Source organism: Lissotriton vulgaris, chromosome 6 (assembly GCF_964263255.1).
Source record: "Lissotriton vulgaris chromosome 6, aLisVul1.2, whole genome shotgun sequence".
NCBI classification, from domain to species: Eukaryota; Metazoa; Chordata; class Amphibia; order Caudata; family Salamandridae; genus Lissotriton; species Lissotriton vulgaris.
In genome coordinates this window covers 1,025,996,748-1,026,017,727 of record NC_141694.1, presented here as the reverse complement: position 1 = coordinate 1,026,017,727, position 20,980 = coordinate 1,025,996,748, and the positions used below count along the sequence as shown (strand labels likewise).

Here is a 20,980-nt window from a genome sequence, read left to right as displayed (position 1 = left end):
GAAATAGAATCCATGGAGGAAGAAAATTTCACAGAACGAATAGGGAAAAGAATTGAGGCAATTAAAGAGTGGTTTTCAGAAATTGGTGGTTCAATCATTGGCAAAGTGCTCTGTCCAGTAATTGTCATCATTATGGTGATATTGTTGCTAAAAATTAGTTGCATGATTCACAAGAGAAAGAAGCATCAGAAGGAAAAGAGGAGAATCTATAAACTTAGAAAGGAACAAGAGGAGGAATATGAGTTGGAGGAAATGCGGAGAGCTCAGTTTGAAAGTGTGAACCAAACAGCAGAGACTGGGGTTTAGGGAGACTAATGTTGAAAGAAATCAAAGTGTGACGTCTCTAAATTGGGTTTAAAATTTTCAACATTTTGGGTTTTGTTTGGTGATTATGAAATCACCAGATGAGGGAGTTGATGGAGCGAGTTTCAGAAAATATTTTATTCTGGCTCGTGAAATTAATTCCCTGTAACATGAACTAACATATTAATGAATTGTTGCATGATTTGTTGAACTAAACCAATCTAGATTAAAAAAATTTTACACTACACGTGGGATTAATGTTAATGTGCTCATGTTGCATTTGCAAGTATGTTTTATAATACACAACTAATGTTGTTTTATTCATCTTATTGTCTTTGACACTATTAATGTGGCTGATTATTTGATGGCATGTGCTTTTAATATGTGTGCTTATGTGTTTGTCTATGTTGTGATGGTTGTTTATCCATGTTTTGTTCGTCCATCTTTTTACTCTTTCAGATATATGAAGAATCCTGCTGGACCTTATGAAGAATGGTAGATTTTAAATGTGCTGCTTTATTTGTTCGCTTCTGCTAGGTGACATATATTAATGGGTTAATCATTTAGCAATAGAGGGTGGGTAACAGCAGGGTTTGCATTGCTTGAATTAATCACTTTTTTGTGTTTGTTTAAATACTAGCTCGAGTGAAAGGCATGAGGCCTAGTTCTGATGGAAGTTGGTTGGCCTGACTGTAAGGAGCTGAGCACAGCAGTATTGAAGCTTTTAATAAAATATTTCCTCGGAAACGTACTGAAGCTCAAACAAAGAACATTGTGTGCAACGTGCTCCGAAAGTAAATACGTCAAGGCCAAGGAAGAAAGTAGAGACAGTTTGGCTAAGATCCTGGAGAAAAACTGTGAACATTTAGTTTAATGTTGCGAACTCTAGGAAGTTGGTGCCGCTTCATGTCAATGGACAATGACATAATGATGTCACAAATATTGATGCAGTGGCCTTTCGGTGGTCTCATGAGCAACAACCAATTGGGTTGCTGGATTTATTAAATATAGCATTTTTAGTTAGATTAGTAGGTCAGAAAAAGTATAAGAACCTAGCCTTTTGAGGGGAGCGGGGCTGACTGTTTCCTGAGGGCGAAGTGCTGTCCGTTTTACCTTGGACACGTAATGCTATCATGTATTTGTTTGTCTTTTCCGGTCAGAAAGCTAACTTAGGAAATTAGAGATTAATGTTTAGTTTAATTCATTGAGTTTTGAGCAATTTTGAAATGCCAGACCTTTGTGCCAATAAACTAATGAGAGATTCTAGTTGAAATAAAATGTTTGATATTAATAAAAGCTAATAAAGAGTTTGGATTTGAAACTTTGAATTTTAAAAATAAAAGACTTAAAACGTCAAGCTGGTCTTGATTAATTTAGTCGTTACCATCAGTTAGAACCATCGGCCAAAGGTGGCCTAGTTTAAATGTTAATTTGTTTATTCATGAATAAAATGTTAAACTGCAGTTGTATATAATGTACATATGGGATTAATAGTATGATTAATTAGGCCACATGATTCAGCTTTACGGAACTCTGTCTCAGTTTATGGGCCTTGTTAGATATTCAGTAAGGTGAGTATTAGGCAGTGAATGGTGTTGGTGTAGAGACAGAATTTCTATAGCCACGCTGGATCAACAGCTATCGCTTTACAGTTTGCCATAATTCTGCTGACAGTTCACTCTGCAAGTTCTGAAAAGCTACAATATACACGCTTCGCCAATTCCATAATATTAGAGTGATCACATTTTGGAGTTATCTGTAATGGCACAGCCGGCACACTTTGTTCTAGACACTCTACTCATCACCTGCCAGGTCATGGCTCGAGCTATGGACTCCCGTAGGACTTCAACAGAAAGCTTACAGCTCCCTTTTAAAGATTTCAACCCACCATCAAAGATCATGCAGCTTTATTGCCTCAGAGATCCTAAAACCTTATTGATTCTTCAAGACATTCACCCAGGAAACAACTGATGGGGGAGTAGCTGAAGAGAGAAAAAAGAAGCAGGACAACTCTTGAGCCTCCGGTTTAAAAGAAGAGTGAAACTTGCCCACTTTATCCCTGGGGGGAAAAACGATCACCATTTGTATGGGTCACCTGGAGAGCAACACTTTATAGTTTTGTGAGCAAGAGGATGCTCACGAACTACAAGTTGGGGAGCACTGAAGTAGGGAAACGACTCCGGTCTTCCATGTTGTTATGTTATGTTAAAGAGTATTTATAGTGCGCACCTGTCACTCTGAGAAGTATCATGGCGCTATAGAAGATTGAGTTGCGGGCAGAAAAATAGTTGAGGACTGGAATGAAAGAGGTTAAATGAGTGATCTATGTAGAGTATTTGGGACATTGAAAATCCATGTTTTCAGGGTCTTCCTAAAGAGGGATTCTGATTGAATGAGTCGGAGGCTGCTAGGGAGTTGGTTCCATGCTTTTGTGCCTAACACTGCAATGGATTTTCCCCCTTTTGAGATCATCTGAAAGCTGGGGGTTTTAATAAATTTGAATTGGAAGATCTAAGCGTGCAGCAAGGTACATAGTGAGTGAATCTGGAACGAAGATACTGGGGGCCGGAGGAACAAAAGCTTCAGAAAGTGATCATCAGAATTTTAAACAAAATTCTTTTGTGGACGGGTAACCAGTGCAAAGTTTTAAGAGCGACTGATGCAGATGATTTCCTAGGCCATTTTAATACTAGTCTTGCTGCAGCATGTTGAACCATATGAAATTATGAAGCACAGATTTATTGGTACCTGCATAGAGGCTGTTGCAATAGTCAATTCTAGATGTAAATAAAGCTGTTGCAACAGTCTGCATCGTCGTAATGGGGAGTAGATTGAAAACCTTGTTAATGATTGGATTAGGTGAAAGCAGGTGCCCGCCACAGATAGTGCTTGTTGGTGGAAGGAGAGGGCTGAATCAAATCTGACTCCCAGGTTCCTGGCGGTCGTTATAGTATTTCGGGGAGGGGGGAGTGTCAGCGGGCCACCACCAACAGGGGCATGTTGTCATCTATAATGCTGACAGGTTAATATGTCCAATGTCCTTCATGTATTTGGGCTACTAAGGCTACTTTTCGAATTACCCTTAGGAAGAACAGATGGAGTCCTGTCTTTCCATTACAACTTAATCACACATTGTTAATCCAGCCAGTGTAGAATAGTCTGTGGCATCAAAAGGCATTACATGTCAAACAAGCATTTACAATGCAATGGTCTCAGCATTTTTAAAGGTAGAGCTATTGGCATTGCTCATGACATTTTTATTTATGTTTTTTTTTTTAAAAACATAAATAAATGGCATTGTCATTTACAATGCCAATAGCAGGGCAGGAGAGCAAGCACAAGCAACGAGAGGGCAGGACAGCAAGCACAAGCAACCAGGGGGGGGCAGCAAGCACAAGCAACAAGGGGGGGCAGGACAGCAAGCACAAGCAACGAGGGGGGGGGGCAGGACAGCAAGCACAAGCAACGAGGGGGGACAGGACAGCAAGCACGAGCAACGGGGGCAGGGGAGCAAGCACAAGCAACAAGGGGGGCAGGGGAGCGAGCACGAGTAACGAGGGGGGGCAGGACAGCAAGCACGAGCAGCTGGGCAGGGGAGTAAGCACAAGCAACGGCAGGACAGCAAAGGGGGTCAGGACAGCGAGCACAAGCAACGGAGGGGGCAGGGGAGCAAGCACAAGCAACGAGGGTGGGGGAAGACAGCAAGCACGAGCAACGAGGGGGGCAGGACTGCAAGGGGGGGCAGGACAGCGAGCACAAGCAACGGGGGGCAGGGGAGCAAGCACAAGCAACGAGGCAGAGAAATCTGTGCCCATTGTGGGATGCATGCACAACAGACCACCAAGAGAGCGCATCGTAGAGGTCAGGAGAACCGACAATGCACGCGTTCATGGGAGTGATTTAAATGGGCAGTGAAATACAGATACTCACTCTTTAGAGCACCTGTTTACTCCGGAGACTTGCTAGTAGGGTCATCCAGCAAATATAGAGCAGAAGTACCTGCAAGTGGCGGGACCCTTCCCATCAAAATATAGCCCGGGTAGTCAGTACTGACCACACGGGCACTTCAAAAGCAGTGGTTAACGGCCAGACTGCAAGCCACCCACCACGCACTTGAAGAGGTGCGACAACAGCCCCCGATGAAGAGACCACTGCCACTTGTAAGAGACACCTCACACACTCCAAGGGAGCTCGGATCACCGGAGGCAGACCGGGGGGTGGGGCAGAGTACAGATGGACGGTGCTCCTCAGGGTGAGGGGCAGAGCTCGGATCCCGCGGGCCAGAGCCCTGAGAGGTCAGGAGGGGGAGCATGGGCTTTTCACAAAGCAATGACCCGCGCAACTCTGAGGGGGGAGGGGCGGGCGGGAAACCAAGCACAACGAGGGGGGCGGGCGGGCGGGAATTAAGCACAATGGGGGGGGGGGCGGGAAACCAAGCACAAGGAGGGGGGGCAGGCGGGAAACCAAGCACAACTGGTGGGGGGGAAACCAAGCACAACGAGGGGGCAGGACTGGCTCGAGCTCCCAGATCGGCAAACAGCTAGGTGAGACGGAGAGATAAACCGCCGCCCGTCTTGATCTTTAAAGTAGTTGAATTTCCTCAAGCATCCACTTGTCGGACAAGCTGTGTTTACAGAACAAAATCTTCCTACCTTCTTTAAACGTAAAAAAATGCGAACTGCAAGAAACGTCTCAAAGTCAATAAAACAAACTTGTAGCACTGAGCTTTAAAAGGCAAAAAAAAGCTTGCTTCATGTCGAAACAAGACACCTATGTGTCGTGAAGGAAGTGAGCAGGGCTGTGCGTGGTGCAGCTTTGAAGTTGTGAGAGGGAGGACAGCAAGCACGAGCAACGAGGGGGGGCAGGACAGCAAGCACAAGCAACGAGGGGGGTAGGACAGCAAGCACGAGCAAGCACAAGCAACGAGGGGGGGGGCCACAAGCAACGAGGAGGGGCAGGACAGCAAGCACGAGCAACGAGGGGGGCAGGACAGCAAGCACAAGCAACGAGGGGGGCAGGACAGCAAGAACAAGCAACAAGGGGGAAGGACAGCAAGCACAAGGGGGGCAGGAGAGCAAGCACAAGCAACAAGGAGGGCAGGAGAGCAAGCACAAGCAACAAGGGGGGCAGGACAGCAAGCACGAGCAACGAGGGGGCAAGACAGCCAGCACGAGCAACAAGGGGGGGCAGGACAGCGAGCACAAGCAATGAGGGGGGCAGGACAGCGAGCACAAGCAACGAGGGGGGCAGGGTGAGTTGTATTATGCCATTTTCTAAGAAATGTTTCTGTGATGCTCCACGATGGACTCTTCAGGCTTACACTAAGACTGACAGCATAATGGCTGTTTGTAAGCGGTTTCTGGGCGGACCTCTCAGAGCATATACTATGGCAGATTGTATAGTATGCATTGCTATAAGTTCTGCTGCTGCTCCTGGGTGGAGTCCATTGAGTCAAGTCACGTGTCTGTCTCGTGCACATGTCTGCATTCGAAGGAAATTGTGTTCCCCGACAATAATTTGTCTTTAAAGCTACACTTCACTAAATAAAGCAAGACGCAAACTGCAAGTTAAAGTGCAAACATTTACACTTTCCCTAAAAAGCCGGGATTCCCCAAGCAACTTAACCATGACATACACATATGCCGAAAGTCAGGGTGGTAGCTGCTCCGTCCCACGCTAGGGTGGAAAGTTACAGTTCAGTGTACTTCTAAGCGCTAGCTTCTCGTCCGTGCCTCGCAGGATCGCCGTCCACGGAGCCGCCATGAAGACACATCGACACGTTCAATACCCCGTTGGTCCCGGTGATGCCAGCGGCTTTGGCGGGTTTTTGTACACTCGAGTGACCATGCAAAACAGGGCATCTTGCAAATGTACATGCCTGCAGCCTCAGCTGAGCTGGTCCCATTGTGTGTGGAAGGCACCAGGACTTCAAAGCAAACTGGTCCGGCGGTGTCTGCCAATGTCTGGGCTGCTATGCAAGGAGTGTTCACTTACATAAAAAAAGTTTATTGTGGTATCTCTCGGCTGCCATTCAGAGACGTAACACTTTTCGCAGCTCATTGTGAAGGTGATTAGTATCAGCTGTTTCACTTGCATGCGTGCCCGCACAACAACAGAAAGCAAGCGTTAAAAAGAGGCAGTTTTTTGTTCTTAAGCCTCCTACATTTGGTCAGAACAGGGGAGAGGATACACAACACAAATAAACAAATGTGCCCAGGATCACACACACAACATTGTGTAACTTAAAAAGTCTAGAGTAGCACCCAGGTCTCCTCAGGGGTAGTAAGCGCTATATAAATGCAGTTTCAATGCAGGTCTCCGCCTCCCCCGTCAGTAAGTGATCCACTATTCACCTGCCCTGCCTGTGGTGTTTTGAACTCGGGTGTGAGAGTGCAAGCCCTGTGCTACTCTGCAGCCCGCACGTGTCGCCGGGCTGCTGTGATCAGGTAGGCTGATCCCACACAACGTGAGCGGCTGGGCTGCGGCGCAAGCCATTCATTCAGGAGGCGTGTGCGCAAGGAGCTGAGCAGGTCCTGGGAGCAGCATGCTCTAAACTTTCCGGGCTCCCAGCAGTCGTCCTCCTGCTCAGCTGCACACTGAGACATAAACATCACCGAAGAGGAGCATGGATGGGAGCAGCGTGGCTGCAGGCTTCCCTGGGACACACATAAACAGGACGCGGCAGAGTTAGAAAGTATCCCTGGGAGGTGTAGCAGGGGTCCCCGGCTGCACAGGGGTCGCCCCTGCGCCGCTGAGGGAGGGAGCAGGAGCCCTGCAGTCCTGGGACGGGGAACGGGGCTTCCCCGTGCCCGGCCCTGGGCTGCCAGGCTGTCACCGCACGGAGCGCTCCCAGGCTGCAGCCGCGCACAGGGATCAGCTGCAGAGGACGGGCAGCTCGGAGGGGAGACCCGGGCCGGGGGCTGCCGGACTCACCTCTCAAACTACTGAGGTAAATCAGGGTCAGTTAGCACGCTGGAAAGGCGAGGCGTTGCGGCGGCCGCCTCCGAGCCGACCTGTCAAGTGACTCCCGAGCTCGGGCAGCGGCGGAGCGTCTCCCTGGTTCTGTGCACTGCTGCTGCTGTGGCTGCGCTCCCCCCTCAGTGCGAGCAGGGACTCCTTGACCAGGCTCTTAAAGGGCCAGTAGCCCGGATCCAGCAGCAGGCTCGCACACAATGCCAGTCTTGATAATAGCGCTCCTGACGCACGGAGCAGTCCAGCCTGCACCTGCACTAGCCACAAGCCTTGCTGCATGTGCAGAGAGAGTGCCGCAAACGGAGAGTCTCTTCAGCTCACTTGGAGAGCCCCCCAAGGACGTGGATCTATCTCTGTGGGACACCCAGTAGACCCGCAACTAAGCACAGCGATTTCCGATCAGAACAAGGGGAGTATTTAAAGCGCGCTTTTCTCACTTCTGAAGATTTCTGCTTGGTTTGCACAATTTCTCTGCACTCATTTGGCTCTGTGTCGATTTTTTTTCCAACAAACTACCGTAACTGGCATTGTTCTGTGGGGAGAAACAGGGCCATGACATGTTGCAAAACGACAGAAGGGCCCTTAGAAAACAAATATCTGTGAACAGTGAATCAATGCAATCACTGGCTCAGGTGCAGTTCATCACATAGTGATACGACGAGGAGGTGCCGGTGTGCAGCCTTTTCACATCAGTTGCAGAACAGAATCCTGCAGAGTGCAGAGGGGACTGAGGCCGATGGTCTACGAAAACACCAGCATTCCTCCCTAAACTACACCGGCAGAGAATTCTGCAGCGCGCAGACTGTAAGGAATACGGCACGCAGTTTATTTACCACAGACCTTGTGCGTAACAATTTTGAGTGGAATGCAGCAAACTTTTTATTTTCACCGATACATGCAGTAACTCTGCAATTCAAGAAGTAACAATGTAAAAAACACAGTGTTGTTTATTTTCCCTTAAACGAACCTCTTGAGTTTGTATATATTTCCTTAAACTAAGGAAGCCCCTTGACTTTGTAGGGCAGTGCGTGTTTTCTGGCAATGGGCTATGGCACTTCAATGACACAAATGGACACACATCAGGAAGCAGCGAGGAAGGTCACAGGTTATGGGTCTTTGACAAACACACGGCAGGAGTGCAGGCAGGCATTCCCTGCGCAGGCGCAGAGGTCACGGACAGCTTGCTCCTCTGTGCAGCCACTGTCCCCCGAGGTACCCCCGTGAGCTCTGCCCCGCCTCGGGAGCCTGCCGCCCAGGACAGCGAGTCATACCCAGTGACTGGAAGACCCTCCCTCGTGCGAAGGGAGGGCATGCTACGGAGGGTTGCCATAAGGTATCCCTGCCCCCTCCCCACAGTGCACGGGGAACAGCAGCGCAGTGTCTCCACCTCGCATCAACCGTGGCCAGTAGTGTAAGGGGGCGGGTCGGTGGTGGCAGTCCTGCTGATATCCAGAGCCCCGAAGAGGTGGTAATGACGGAGGCTCTAGTGTTTATTTTGCTTCCTGTGGTTCATTCATTGCTACAACTCCCCGCCTCTAACGTGTGTCTCTCCTAGGCCCGGCCCCTCGCGTGGCCTCTCCTCCTCCAATGTCGTCCGCCCTGATAACTCTTCGCCTGCATTCCTCGTTCTTCGACTTCTTGCAGCTGGACAGCATTAAGAGCATTTGAGCACATAACAGAGGTTGACCCCGCGGCGATTTTCAGTTTTTAACTTTCCCTGGCGTCATGTTTATTGCGTATGCCACAGACACGTCCACGCTTTCAAGTCGTTCCATGCCAGGAGTGAGTAGCTTATCCCCTCCTATTTTTCGTTGCCGTACTAGTACTTGCAGTTAATGGGAATTCATTTCCTATTATAAATGCAAGGCCACAATTCAAAGGAAACAAGCAGCACCACCATCTTTCTCCGAGGCGAGGCAGAAATGCCTTGGAGAAAGCATCGTCGTTTTGGGATTCGGGGGCGTGGTTTTCGTGCTCTCCTCTTCCCATTGGCTGAAAGGTAAAATTCCATGGGAAGAGGAGAGAACGAAAACAAGAAAGAAGAGAAAAAACACGCCCCCGAATCTGGAAAAGACAGGGCTTGAACGGAGTGACGACCCTCTCCTCCAATGGCTGGCCTCCGTTTAGGAAGCCAGCCAATGGAGAAGAGGGACGCGTTTAAGCCCCCTACTAACAGACATTAATTCTCAGCTGCGCGAGCACTGCAGCGCAGTGCAACGCTAGTCCGAGACCTAAAAATGATTTGTGCTCTTGAGAGAAACAAAGCAGACCCAGTGAAAGTCAGATCACGTAGATTGTAGTTACAATTATGAAAGAATTGAAAAGCAGCATTTTCCAATACCCAAGAGTCACTCTCATAATCTGCTTTCTGTATGTTCAGTAAAACTCCATTGTTGAGAACCAAGTATAATTGCGTTCATCCGTGAAGAAGAGCTCTTTAAATGGTGTTGAATCTTTCTTGTGTTGTAGTTTGCAAACACAACATCCCAAAACACACCTGGATCAGACTGCAGAAGTTGGTGTTTGGGTCCTCATGAATACTGGGTTTCAGATACACTCAAACCCGAACCTCAGCTTTGAAAAAAACTATTTGCAATATTTCGAACCCAATACTACTTGGCAGGAGTGCACAGCATGCGATCTTCAATAACATATGCTGCAAATAACTTGTAGATTTAATGGCTCCAATGGGTTTCTGGGCTGGACCACAGTAGAGGTTATTGATATGCCTTAACAGACATAAAAAAAAAAGGCGAGAGATGAGGGTTACGGAAGGGGTGGCATATGCCTGCATTAAAATACTAGTAGTCAAGAAAATATTACTCACTTAGGAAAGGAAGCCAGTCTATGAACAGAAAAGACAAACTAGTCTGTTTCAAAAACATCCTCACCTTCAGCACACGGGCAAATCGGTCTAGGCAGTTGCCTACTGCAATGTCAATGGTCTCCCCAAATATTCGATATCTATGTTCAGAATAGGCAATCACCTAAAAGCAAAGGAATTAAGACATCACAACCTGTTGCTGAAGGAGAAAGGCAGGATAAAAAGTGGCAGAGGAAAGGAAAACAAGAAAAGAGGGGATAGCGATGTCAATTCCCCCAAGCTGTTTAGCCAAACTCTTCGAACCATGCAGTTTGAAGAATCTTGGGGACACCACATAAGATTCCATAATTAGATTAGTTCATTACTAATATCAGCCTTTATAATACAATGATTGAACTTTTGTCATAATGGTCTTTAAACCTGTATGAATTTGTATGAAATCACAATGTAATTTAAAATTAATTTCACCCAGCTTTACATTTTAACAGATTAGGAGCTTCTTTATAGGAGCAGTCAATAATTATCTTCCATTTTGAATTCACACTGTAGGCCCACATATATCTTTCATAATTATTTCATCCTACATAATATTTTTCTTAATGAAATAGTAAACATTTTTTACAAGCAATGTCAAACAGTATCAGCAAATGTGTGTGTTCAGGTGTCTTTCTTTCTAGGCGAAATTTTATTTTAAAATTCTGTATCCACAGATAGCCGTTTATCTTGTGAAATCAGTTTTCTTAGGTTGCTTTAACATGTTCAGATTCTCTAACACTGCTGAACACCATTAAGTTAAACATTTCTCCCAACTTCACTATTTCTTCTATTTCTCTTTGTAATAAACGGATTGAGGTTTCCAGGTATTTCTATACTGATTGACAAGAAGATACATAGCAATAAGATCATGCAGTTCATCCATAAGTACAAAGCAGCATGCGGTTGAGAAGGGTTACCAAACAGTGATGAATAAATGAAGAATGCACTAGCAGAAATATACATAGGTTTCTGGAAAGGCCAGATACATCAGAACTGTTTGATAAAGACAAATCAAACTTGAACTGTGGAACAACTTACAATTATAGAAGTATGCAAGTCTAGAACAAGGCTAGTATAAAGAAAATGGGACTAGACACACAACTAAGGTCTAGCATACATGCTCCTGGAATAAAGCTATAAACAATGAGTATACAGTTCCTATGGTATTACAAAAAGGGGGGACTTGATCGTAAAGACCGATCAGAGGAGTCTGATACATCAGAAGCAAGAACCCTCACCCACCCAGTTGGGTGGCATGCTTCATCATCAGGCAGCTCCTCATTGGGCCAGCACTGCAATGCTCAATGGGCACCTCGAGGGGGCTCTTTGCTGGAGATCTAAAAAAGATATTATCAGGTGTGACAAGTCATGTGTGAGAGTGCTAAGAGTGTAGACTGGTGAAAGTATGAGAATAGAAATGACTAAGCGTTACCTAATAAGAATTTATTAAGATTGTATCTCTTATGACTAAAAACAATGTGTGGTGGTGTAGGAGATAATTATTCTTCACTGCTCAAAAGATATGGTTAAAAACAAAGGGCCAACATGTTTCTTGCCATTGGAAAGTCAAATGATCTAGGCAATTCTTCTGGACCATTATGAAGATAATCTACAACTGACCGGGCACTTGTACACATTTGATTATCAACCCAAAGTCACCCAACTACTTTGGTGATATTGATACTCTATATAGACTAGATGCAAATATTCTGACCTGAAAAGTTAAATAAAACCAAAGATGATATATTGTCATCTCTGTATATGACTCAGTCATTGCACCCTTCAACAAAACGGTGCAGGTTTAAGGTACATGTATGTATTAAGCAAACACAAGGAGATGATGGGGGAGCACTGAAACTTTTCAGATACTCACCCCCATTTACTATTAGATGTGGGTTGAAGCCATCATTGTTCTTTAGCTCACTTCGCCACCCCAGTTTAGACAGACATTTGCAGATCAGTCCAGACCCTGATCCTCCTGGGAACAGCCCAGCCCGAATTGGCAAGCCAGATCTTCCCTGGACCAGAAACAAGCACCCTGGAAACAGTTTTGGGGCAACACCCCTCATCAGCCAGGCTAGCTTGAATTGAGTGGCAAAGTGAACAAGGGACCCATGTCTGGGCATACCCTGCCAACTTAGGGCGAACAAAGCAAACAAACACAGGGAGATGATGGACGGAGTTCTGAAACCTTTCAGACACTTATCCCCAGTCACAATCTGCCAGGGTATGCCCAGGTGTGGGTCCCTTGCTCACTTTGCCAATGGATTCAAGCTAGCCTGGCTGATGAAGCGTAAAACCCCAAAACCGGTCCCCGGGTCCTTTTTTTCCGGTCCAGGGAGGACCTGGCCTGGCAGTTCAGCTTGAACTGTTTCCATGAGAGACAGGGTCAAGACTGATTTGCATATGGCTGGATCCAAACTGGGGTGGCTTAGTAAGGAGAAGAACGATGATGGAGTAAACCCAGATCTGTGACTGGGGCTGAATGTCTGACATTTCTCAGCACTCCGTCCATCATCTTTTTGTGTTTGACATGTATGTATTAGGCAGCATTGTCCATAAATATACAACAAACAGCATATTGCCGTACGTGAATGTGCAATTAGCAAGGTTAAACTTCGCACAAGTGGTAAACTTGTGTCAAAAGTGTAATTCGAAAGCCCATCAACCCACGCACACCGCACGTAATTGTTATTTAAACCAAGCCCAATTCATTGCTTAAAGCTTGTAAATTAAGGTAGGTGGCAAAGAAAAGCCAATGCATACATTCTTACTCTCACGGAGCAAAATAAGTAGCCCCTTAACCCCTTCCACGCTCATGACGAGCTGGGCTCGTCATGGCGTAGCCTCCTCGCACGCTGATGACGAGCCCAGCTCGTCACGTAAAGTGCGGTTTTAAAAAACTCAGCACAGGAGCGGAATTGCGCTAGCGCGCATGCGGTTAAGTTTAGCAGAGGAATTGCGCTAGCTGCGGCGTAAACTAGAGGAAGACAAATTAAATCACAAATCAAGCAAGTTGTTAGATATCAGCATGGGCTTGCCATGGTGCCGCTGGTAAGGATAACAAAAACAGGGCAATTACTCACTGCATCCCCTACCCATCTCTACAACTCTGGAGGTAACCAGGTTCCTCAGTTAGTCGCTTAAGTACCGGTCCCGGAAGCCAACTTCTTGTGTCTGAGTGGGAGGGGAGGGGCCTCAGAGAGAAAACGTGTGTGAATGTAACAGTGTTCAGAAAGAAGCACAGGGGGTTCTCCATCTTGGAGAGGCCCAATCAGGGAAGTTACTAATGGAGGCGCACTACATAAAATGTGCCTATTGCATTTGGACGCCAGGGCCTCGCATGAAAAGACAACCTAAATAAAAAATAAACAACGGCGAGGAGCCTATTTAAATGTGACATGTTGGAAGAATAGGTCATGTAGGTAGTAATTGCCGACTTCTTGGAAAAGTCAAATCAGTAAAAAAGAATTAAGGATTGCAAAAGAATGTTAAGAATACAGGTCAAATGGACCAATCAAACCGCCATCATAGAGTAGGTGAATCAGTCTATGGTAGTAATCACCCTAAAAAGGGTCACTAAGTATGCAGCAAAAAATACGGTAAAAAGTACACTTCAAGTCATAGGTTTAATTTGCTCCAAGGTATGTCATCGCGGAGGACAGCGACATGTCCCACAGGGAATAACCATGTCGTAGGGGCTCTGTCGGTCGTGGGCAGGCCAAGGACCTTACTGATTCTTCCTTTCCACCCAGTCCTCAGGATACCTACGGCCCCTTTAATGCTGCATGGACATTCCCGGGGGTGGAAACTTCACCCACGACGTCATCAGTCCCCTGCCAATCGGGGATTAAGGAGGCCGTCATAACGCTGGACCCGGAAGACGTTGTGAAGCTTAAAGGAGGAGCGTCGTCAGAGAACCCGGAGCCGAGGAGCATTCACAGAGAAGTCCCCAAGAAGACGGAGATTGGAGACCAGGAGGAGCGCGACCCGAGGGAGACAGAAGCTGCAAACGCCGAGGAGTGCAGATCCAGGAAGGTCGACCCGCCAGGAGGCCACCGTCATCACGAGGCGCCCCGCCGCACTTCTGGAGAAGTGTGGCTGAGCAAAGTACGGGGGCGTATACTGCGTCTGGCATTTTCACGGGGAGGGAGTGGGTCCGGGGAGGGTTGAGGGAGGTCACGGGGTAGAGAGTGTGTTTATTCGTGATCGTTCTTTTTAAGTTGGTGCACACCACGTTTTAAACACACTACCCACTTATGTCCTTTGAGGATACAAGATCTTTCTGTTGTCTAAACTGGTGGTAGACCCTAGTGATCCCTCACACACCCCGCGCCCCCTCTCTTCAATATTCTTACAAATCAGACCCCCGCAGTAATCGGGGAAATCTTTGTTGTTTCTTTTCCTTTCACGCCCATAACGGAGATGTGGTGAATCCAGTGAGAGAGGCACCCCCCCCCCCCCCCCCCCCCGAAGATAAAGAAAGACTCTGGAGCATGAACAAGTCTACAGCTTCTCGTGAAAACCACAGACATTCCCTTAAAGCATCGGATGGATGTTTAATTGCCTATTTTTATTTTCGTTGGAAGTAAAGAATAAAAACACATCTACCTTATACGAACCCCCCGCCTATCACCCTATCACAAGTGGCGAGCCAGATAGGAGCTAAAAGAGAAGAACCACCATCTGATACAAGATGGAGAATTTAATCCAACAAATTAAAGAGGAGAAGGCAAAGCTGGCCTGGGCTATAGAACAAACGTCTACTCAAGCGGACGCAGGTCGCTCAGCCTTTACCACGGCTATACAGAGTCAGTCCGACCATTTAACGAAGTTAGCAGAAGGCCAAAACCAACTTATGGCAGTCCTTGGACAAGGGAGAGCTACCGCCCCCGTTCCGGGAACAGTCGTCCCCCTCCAAAAGTATACACAAAGGGATGACGCTTTGGCGTTTTACTTGAACTTTGAAAGAGCCGCCAGGGCCAGCGCTTGGTCAGGAGATAGGTGGCCTTTCTACCTTGCACCTCTGTTAACAGGAGAGGCACAAGCCGCTTATCAGATGGTGAATAAAGATGGCACCACCACCTATGCCGTGGTCAAACAGTATATACTCGACCGTCTGGGAGTGGACGAAGAAACCCATAGGTTAAAGTTTCGTCAAGAAAGAGGAGCCCCAGGGGACTTCACCAAGACTCTGTTTTATAATTTAAAAGGGGCAGCAGATTTGTGGCTCAAACCACACGAGGGTAAACTGGAAGAGGTTATCAATAAAATATACCTCGAACAGTTCTTAGAGGCAATACCCTATGGGACCCAACGCTGGCTGAAACAACATGCGGGGTTAACTCTAGAACATGCAATCGAGATGGCTACCTCAATAGTTCATATCAGATGCGTGCATGGGGACGTCAAAGAGTACCCATTAGCCAGAATAACCCTTAACAGTTATTCAGGGAAGGAGACAGAAGTAGTAGTAGGGGTTTTAGCATCTCTCCCAGAGCCTGTCATTATAAGGATCGATAATCCCGGCTTCATTAACCTCATGTCTGATGCCATTTCTAAGACATCACGCGATACCCTCCTAACATCAGAACCCTGGGCTCGGGATATACATTTTAGGACCGCTCAGCTAAACGACACTAGTCCCACCAATGCTTGGCAAAAAGCCCGCTCCGATCAGGACCCCCTGAATAGGACTTATCCTACTTTTATTGAAAAAAATGGTCTGTTGTATAGACTAGCTAAAGTCGATGGGGTCCCTCAACTTTTCTTTGCCCATGCACATCTATTAGAAGGCCACTCTGGCGCGGAGAAAACAGGGCAGGCCATTCTCCATCACTTCTTTTGGCCGGGAGTGTACGCGCAGATACAGCGATATTGTCAAGAATGCCAAATTTGGCAACAACGCAATCCCTATGTCCCTCCCGCAGTATCTCTGAATCCCCTACCTATTATAGGGAAGCCCTTCGACCGTTTGGGAATTAACCTTATAGGTCCATTACCCAAGTCTGCTCGGGGACACCAGTATGCGTTGGTACTGGTGGATTACGCCACCCGCTACCCGAAGGATTTTCCCCTCCGGGCCGCTACCTCTTGTGCCATAGCCCAAAGACTAGTGGAAGTGTTTTTACGTATGGGTTTTCCCAGGGAGATTATTACTGATCAAGGCACACATTTTGTGTCTAGATTAATGGGACAGGTCTGCCACCAGCTACGGATCAAACATATCAAGACCTCAGTTTACCATCCCCAGACAGATGGCTTGGTCGAGCGGTACAATGGGGGTCTAAAGCTTACCCTAAAGAAGCTCCTGTCTGGGGATGGGAAAAATTGGGACCAATTGCTACCACTGGCGCTTTTTGTCCTCCGCAGCCAAAAACAGGCCAGCCTGGGTACTTCTCCTTTCGAACTATTGTTCGGTCGGAGACCAAGAACATTATTAGAGATCACCAAAGACAGTTGGGAGAAAGAAGGAGCCCAAGAAGCTGAAGCGTTGTTGGACTATACTCGCCAATTACAAACCAGGCTCCATAAACTCAGAACCTTAGCTCACGAACATCTAGCCTTAGCTCAAACAAAACAGAAAACTTTCTATGACAGAGGGAAGAAATGGAGGGAACTGAATCCCGGTGAATGGGCCTTAGTATTGTTGCCCTCTTCAACACACAAGCTCAGAAAAGAGTGGCAGGCCCCCTTTCAAATCATCCGAAGAATAGGAAAAACCACATACCTGTTACAGTTGGCTGGGAATAGGAAACAAATGTACCATATCAACCTGTTGAAGAAGTGGCTGGGTAAACCCCCTCAACAGGTCCACACTCTCACTACCTTAACGTCCCCTCACACGGTCCATGATACCCCTATCAATCCTGAATTAACCGATACACAAAAAGAAGATATCCTCTCACTGTTGCTCCGCTATTCTGACGTTTTCTCAGACTAACCAGGGAAAACCCAAATAGCTGTGCATTCTATCCCTACACCTCCCGGTGTTGTGGTTAAACAAAAACCATATTGAATCCCTGAAGCTGAGACGCCAGGCCTTTCAAGAAGAAGTTAACCAAATGTTGCGATCTGGAGTGATAGTCCCATCGCATAGCAACTGGTGTTCACTGGTAGTTCTTGTCCCAAAACCGGATGGCAGCATCCGGTTTTGTATTGACTTTCGAGCCGTGAACAGGGTCTCGAAACAAGACGTCTATCTTCTTCCTCGAGTGGATGAGTTGCTCGAACGCCTTGGTGAGGCTACCTATATCACCACCATAGACCCCACCAAGGGCTATTGACAAATTCCCCTGGCCCTTGCTGACCAAGAAAAGACTGCGTTTTCCACTCCCTCTGGCCACTTCCATTTTACCGTCCTCCCTTTTAGATTGCACGGTGCACCGGCAAAATTTCAAAGGGCCATGGATACCATGCTTGCCTCCCACCGTTCTTATTCGTCCGCCTACCTGGACGACATTGTAGTGTTTAGTAAAACATGGGAGGACCACACCAAACACCTAGAGAACATCCTTTCTAGTCTCAGGGCAACAGGGTTCCACATTAATGCCAAAACGTCACGTGTTGCCTTCAGGAAAGTAAAATATCTTGGCTATGTGCTCGGTAACGGGCTGGTCGAACCCCCGACAGAGAAAATCAAAGCCATCATGAGTGTACCAGTGTTGTGAAGCTTAAAGGAGGAGCGCAGTCTGAAAACCCGGAGCCGAAGAGCATTCACCGAGAAGTCCCCCGGAAGACGGAGATTGGAGACCAGGAGGAGCGCGACCTGAGGGAGACAGAAGCTGCAAACACCGAGGAGTGCAGATCCAGGAAGGTCGACCCGCCAGGAGGCCACCGTCATCACGAGAGGTCACGGGGTCGAGAGTGTGTTTATTCGTGATCGTTCTTTTTAAGTTGGTGCACACCATGTTTTAAACACACTACTCACTTATCCTTTGAGGATACGAGACCTTTCTGTTGTCTAAACTGGTGGTAGACCCTGGTGATCCCTCACACACACGCGCCCCCTCTCTTCAATATTCTTACAAATTAGACCCCCGCAGTAATCGGGAAATCTTTGTTGTTCCTTTTCTTTTCACGTCCATAACGGAGATGTGGTGAATCCAGTGAGAGAGCCCCCCCCCCCCCTACCCCCCCTCCACCCCCCCCCCCCCCCGAAGATAAAGAAAGACTCGGGAGCAGGAACAAGCCTACAGCTTCTCGTGAAAACCAGACATTCCCTTAAAGCATCGGATGGATGTTTAATTTCCTATTTTTATTTTCGTTGGAAGTAAAGAATAAAAACACATCTACCTTATACGGACACAGTTGTTAAGGGTAATTCCTTGCTCCCCCCCCCTGCCTATCACCCTGTCACAACCCAGTACTGTTCCCTGAAAAAGAGAGCATCCTTGTTGGTGTTATGGCATGTTTCCAGGACTGTCCAGTTGACATCATATGGAGTGTGGTTCTTATGTTTAAAGAGTGAACTCATCTTAGTAGTGGTCTTCTTACACCAGATCCAACTCTGATGTTCTGTGATTGACTTTCACCTGTCTTGTGGTCATGCCAATATGTCGCATGGGTATGTTATAAGAGAAGCAAACCAACAGTTGACTGTCCAATCTGCACCTCACGCTTTAGTACTTGGAAAAGTAGATTGTCTTGTGCACAAATCCTCCAGCACCTGCCGTTTTCAGTGGCACTGATGAACAGATCCTGGATATAAGAGACTTGTGGAGGTGCACCAGGTAAGAAGTCCAATCAGATATGTTTTCATACATCCTTTATTTTTCAAATGTCCTTTCTTTATATTTACAACAAGCAGTCCAGCCAAACGTGTTTAGTTCCAAAACACTGGGAACTTCATCAGAGCTTAATATCTTTGAATGTTCAAACGGTTCAAGAAGTCGTATAGCACGAAAGCTCACGCTTACATTTGCTGGAGGTTATGTATTTCCAAAGGGCATCCGAGTGCCCCTGTAAGGTACCTTGCTAAGTACTTTCTTATGTGTATAAGTGCGGTCTGTTTAAAACAGACCAAACGTATACACATGGGGAAGTACTTAGCAAGGTAGTAATAGTGTACTCTAGCTTCCTCCCTCGGCCAACAATGCAGTAACAGGGGGGGGGGGGGGGGGGGGGGAGGGGTGGCACGCTCCCTATAAATAATCCAAACCAGCAAATGGCCCGACTCATCACCCTCTGTGTGTAGTCGTTGGTAATAGTGGATCAAGGTATATTTATCCAGCCTAGCCCAAAAGTCAGCTATACATTCACGTTGTTGCCTCTCCATCTCACCCACCCCAGTGTCGGACAGGCTCCTTGCCTGTATGTCAGCTAAGGTTTTCTCCTCTTTATCCAGTTCTCCTAGTATCTTTCCGCCTTACACGCACACCAGTCCCATGCTAGTCCCCAGCCTTCAAGGCTTCCCACGCAGTGGCCCTCCCAGTGGACCCCCCCACCTCAGTTTGTTAACAAATAGTTTGCTACTGTCTTGAATAACGTGTCCTTCCCCCACAGCATCTTCGAACAAATCGGGAGAAAATCTCCAGAGCCTCTGTCCCAGTATAGGCAATCCCCACCGTACCAAACATCGGACAGAGGAAAGCTTGGATGAAAAGTACGCAGTTAAAGTTGCCCATACATATGAATGGGACGTCTAGTTCGTTGGACAGTAGTTCCTGTATGACCTGAAAGAACGTGGGGTTGCAGTGTTAGGTGCGTATATATTTAGTATAGCAATTTCCCTGCCAACTTACAGACCATGCAAAATTACATATCAGCCATTCGCTATATGTCAGTGTAAACGGTACGCCTGGTGCCACCCATATCATAGTGCCCCTTGCGTATGTAGAATAAGAAAAATTGTGAATTTGACCACACCACTTCTTAGCTACTCTATCAGCGCCGCTATCATCCAGGTGGGTTTCCCAAGGCAAGTGATTGATATGTGGTGGCGTTTAAGAAAGGTTAAACCTCTGTGTCTTTTGGTACAAGTGCCCAGACCCTGAGCGTTCCAAGTCAGAAATCTATACTCCGCCCCATCAAAAAATGTTCTCGGCACCTTCGCCAACCCCGACCCCCGCCCACACATAAAAAAGTCACTGTATTGCACACTGTCATAACTAACCAAAAACATAATACTTGGAAAAACAATCCTCCTGCCCCTCCCATGCACATTCGTTGATCAACAATTATGTCAAAAATGCCTACCCAGGGGGGCGTGGCTAGCAGCCAAACATGGCGGCCGCATAGAAGGGGAGCTCCGTGAGTGAGGCGGCTCCAACCCGACAATCCGTGCAATAATCCGGCAATTTTTTACCTCGGAAGGTAGATCCCGTGATTCGGGACCAGGTGGCGCAGATTAGCGATACTCCGGCAGAAAACCGGGTCCGGGAAGCAGCAAAACGGACTGGTATCCGGCAACGGCAGACAACGACTATCAGCACCGGCCTGTGGTACCCCTCGGCAGCCGAGCAGAAGTGAGGACAACCTGGGCATGAGAAGCCGGAAGTCCGGCCTGCATCATCAAGACGGGGATCAATGTTGAGGCGGAGCAAGGGGCATGCAAGTCACCTAAAGCGCAGGAAAAGCGGCAGGACCACACACCAGCAGAGGAGGAACTGGAGCGAGGCGGGATCGATCACTGGGGCTCCGAGCACCGGACATTGCCATGGGACATAAACAAAGGGGAAAACAAAAACAATCAGTAGGCTGTACTACACCAAGTCCCCAACAGGCGCGCATACTCCCCCCCCCCCCCCCCCACTCTCGGAAGAGTGAGCGACACCGGGAGTAATCCTACAGTATTAACAGTATCCACTCAGGCTCCCCTAATGATGTGTGTCCGTTAGAAAAGTG

The 20,980-nt window shown here is 47.4% G+C and overlaps 1 protein-coding gene across 6 annotated transcripts in view; it reads right to left on the bottom strand.

Annotated features, from left to right (window-relative positions):
• OSGEP (O-sialoglycoprotein endopeptidase) overlaps positions 1 to 20,980 on the bottom strand; it is a 1,118,717-nt gene that overhangs the window by 646,889 nt on the left and 450,848 nt on the right. For 5 of the 6 annotated variants that reach the window (XM_086927086.1, XM_086927089.1, XM_086927085.1 and 2 more), the window contains one exon: positions 10,167 to 10,262. The exons of the other annotated variant lie outside the window; for it this stretch is intronic. In XM_086927086.1, coding sequence (XP_086783212.1) covers positions 10,167 to 10,262 — 96 coding nt within the window. The remainder of the gene's footprint in view (positions 1 to 10,166; positions 10,263 to 20,980) is intronic. 6 annotated transcript variants of the gene reach the window in all.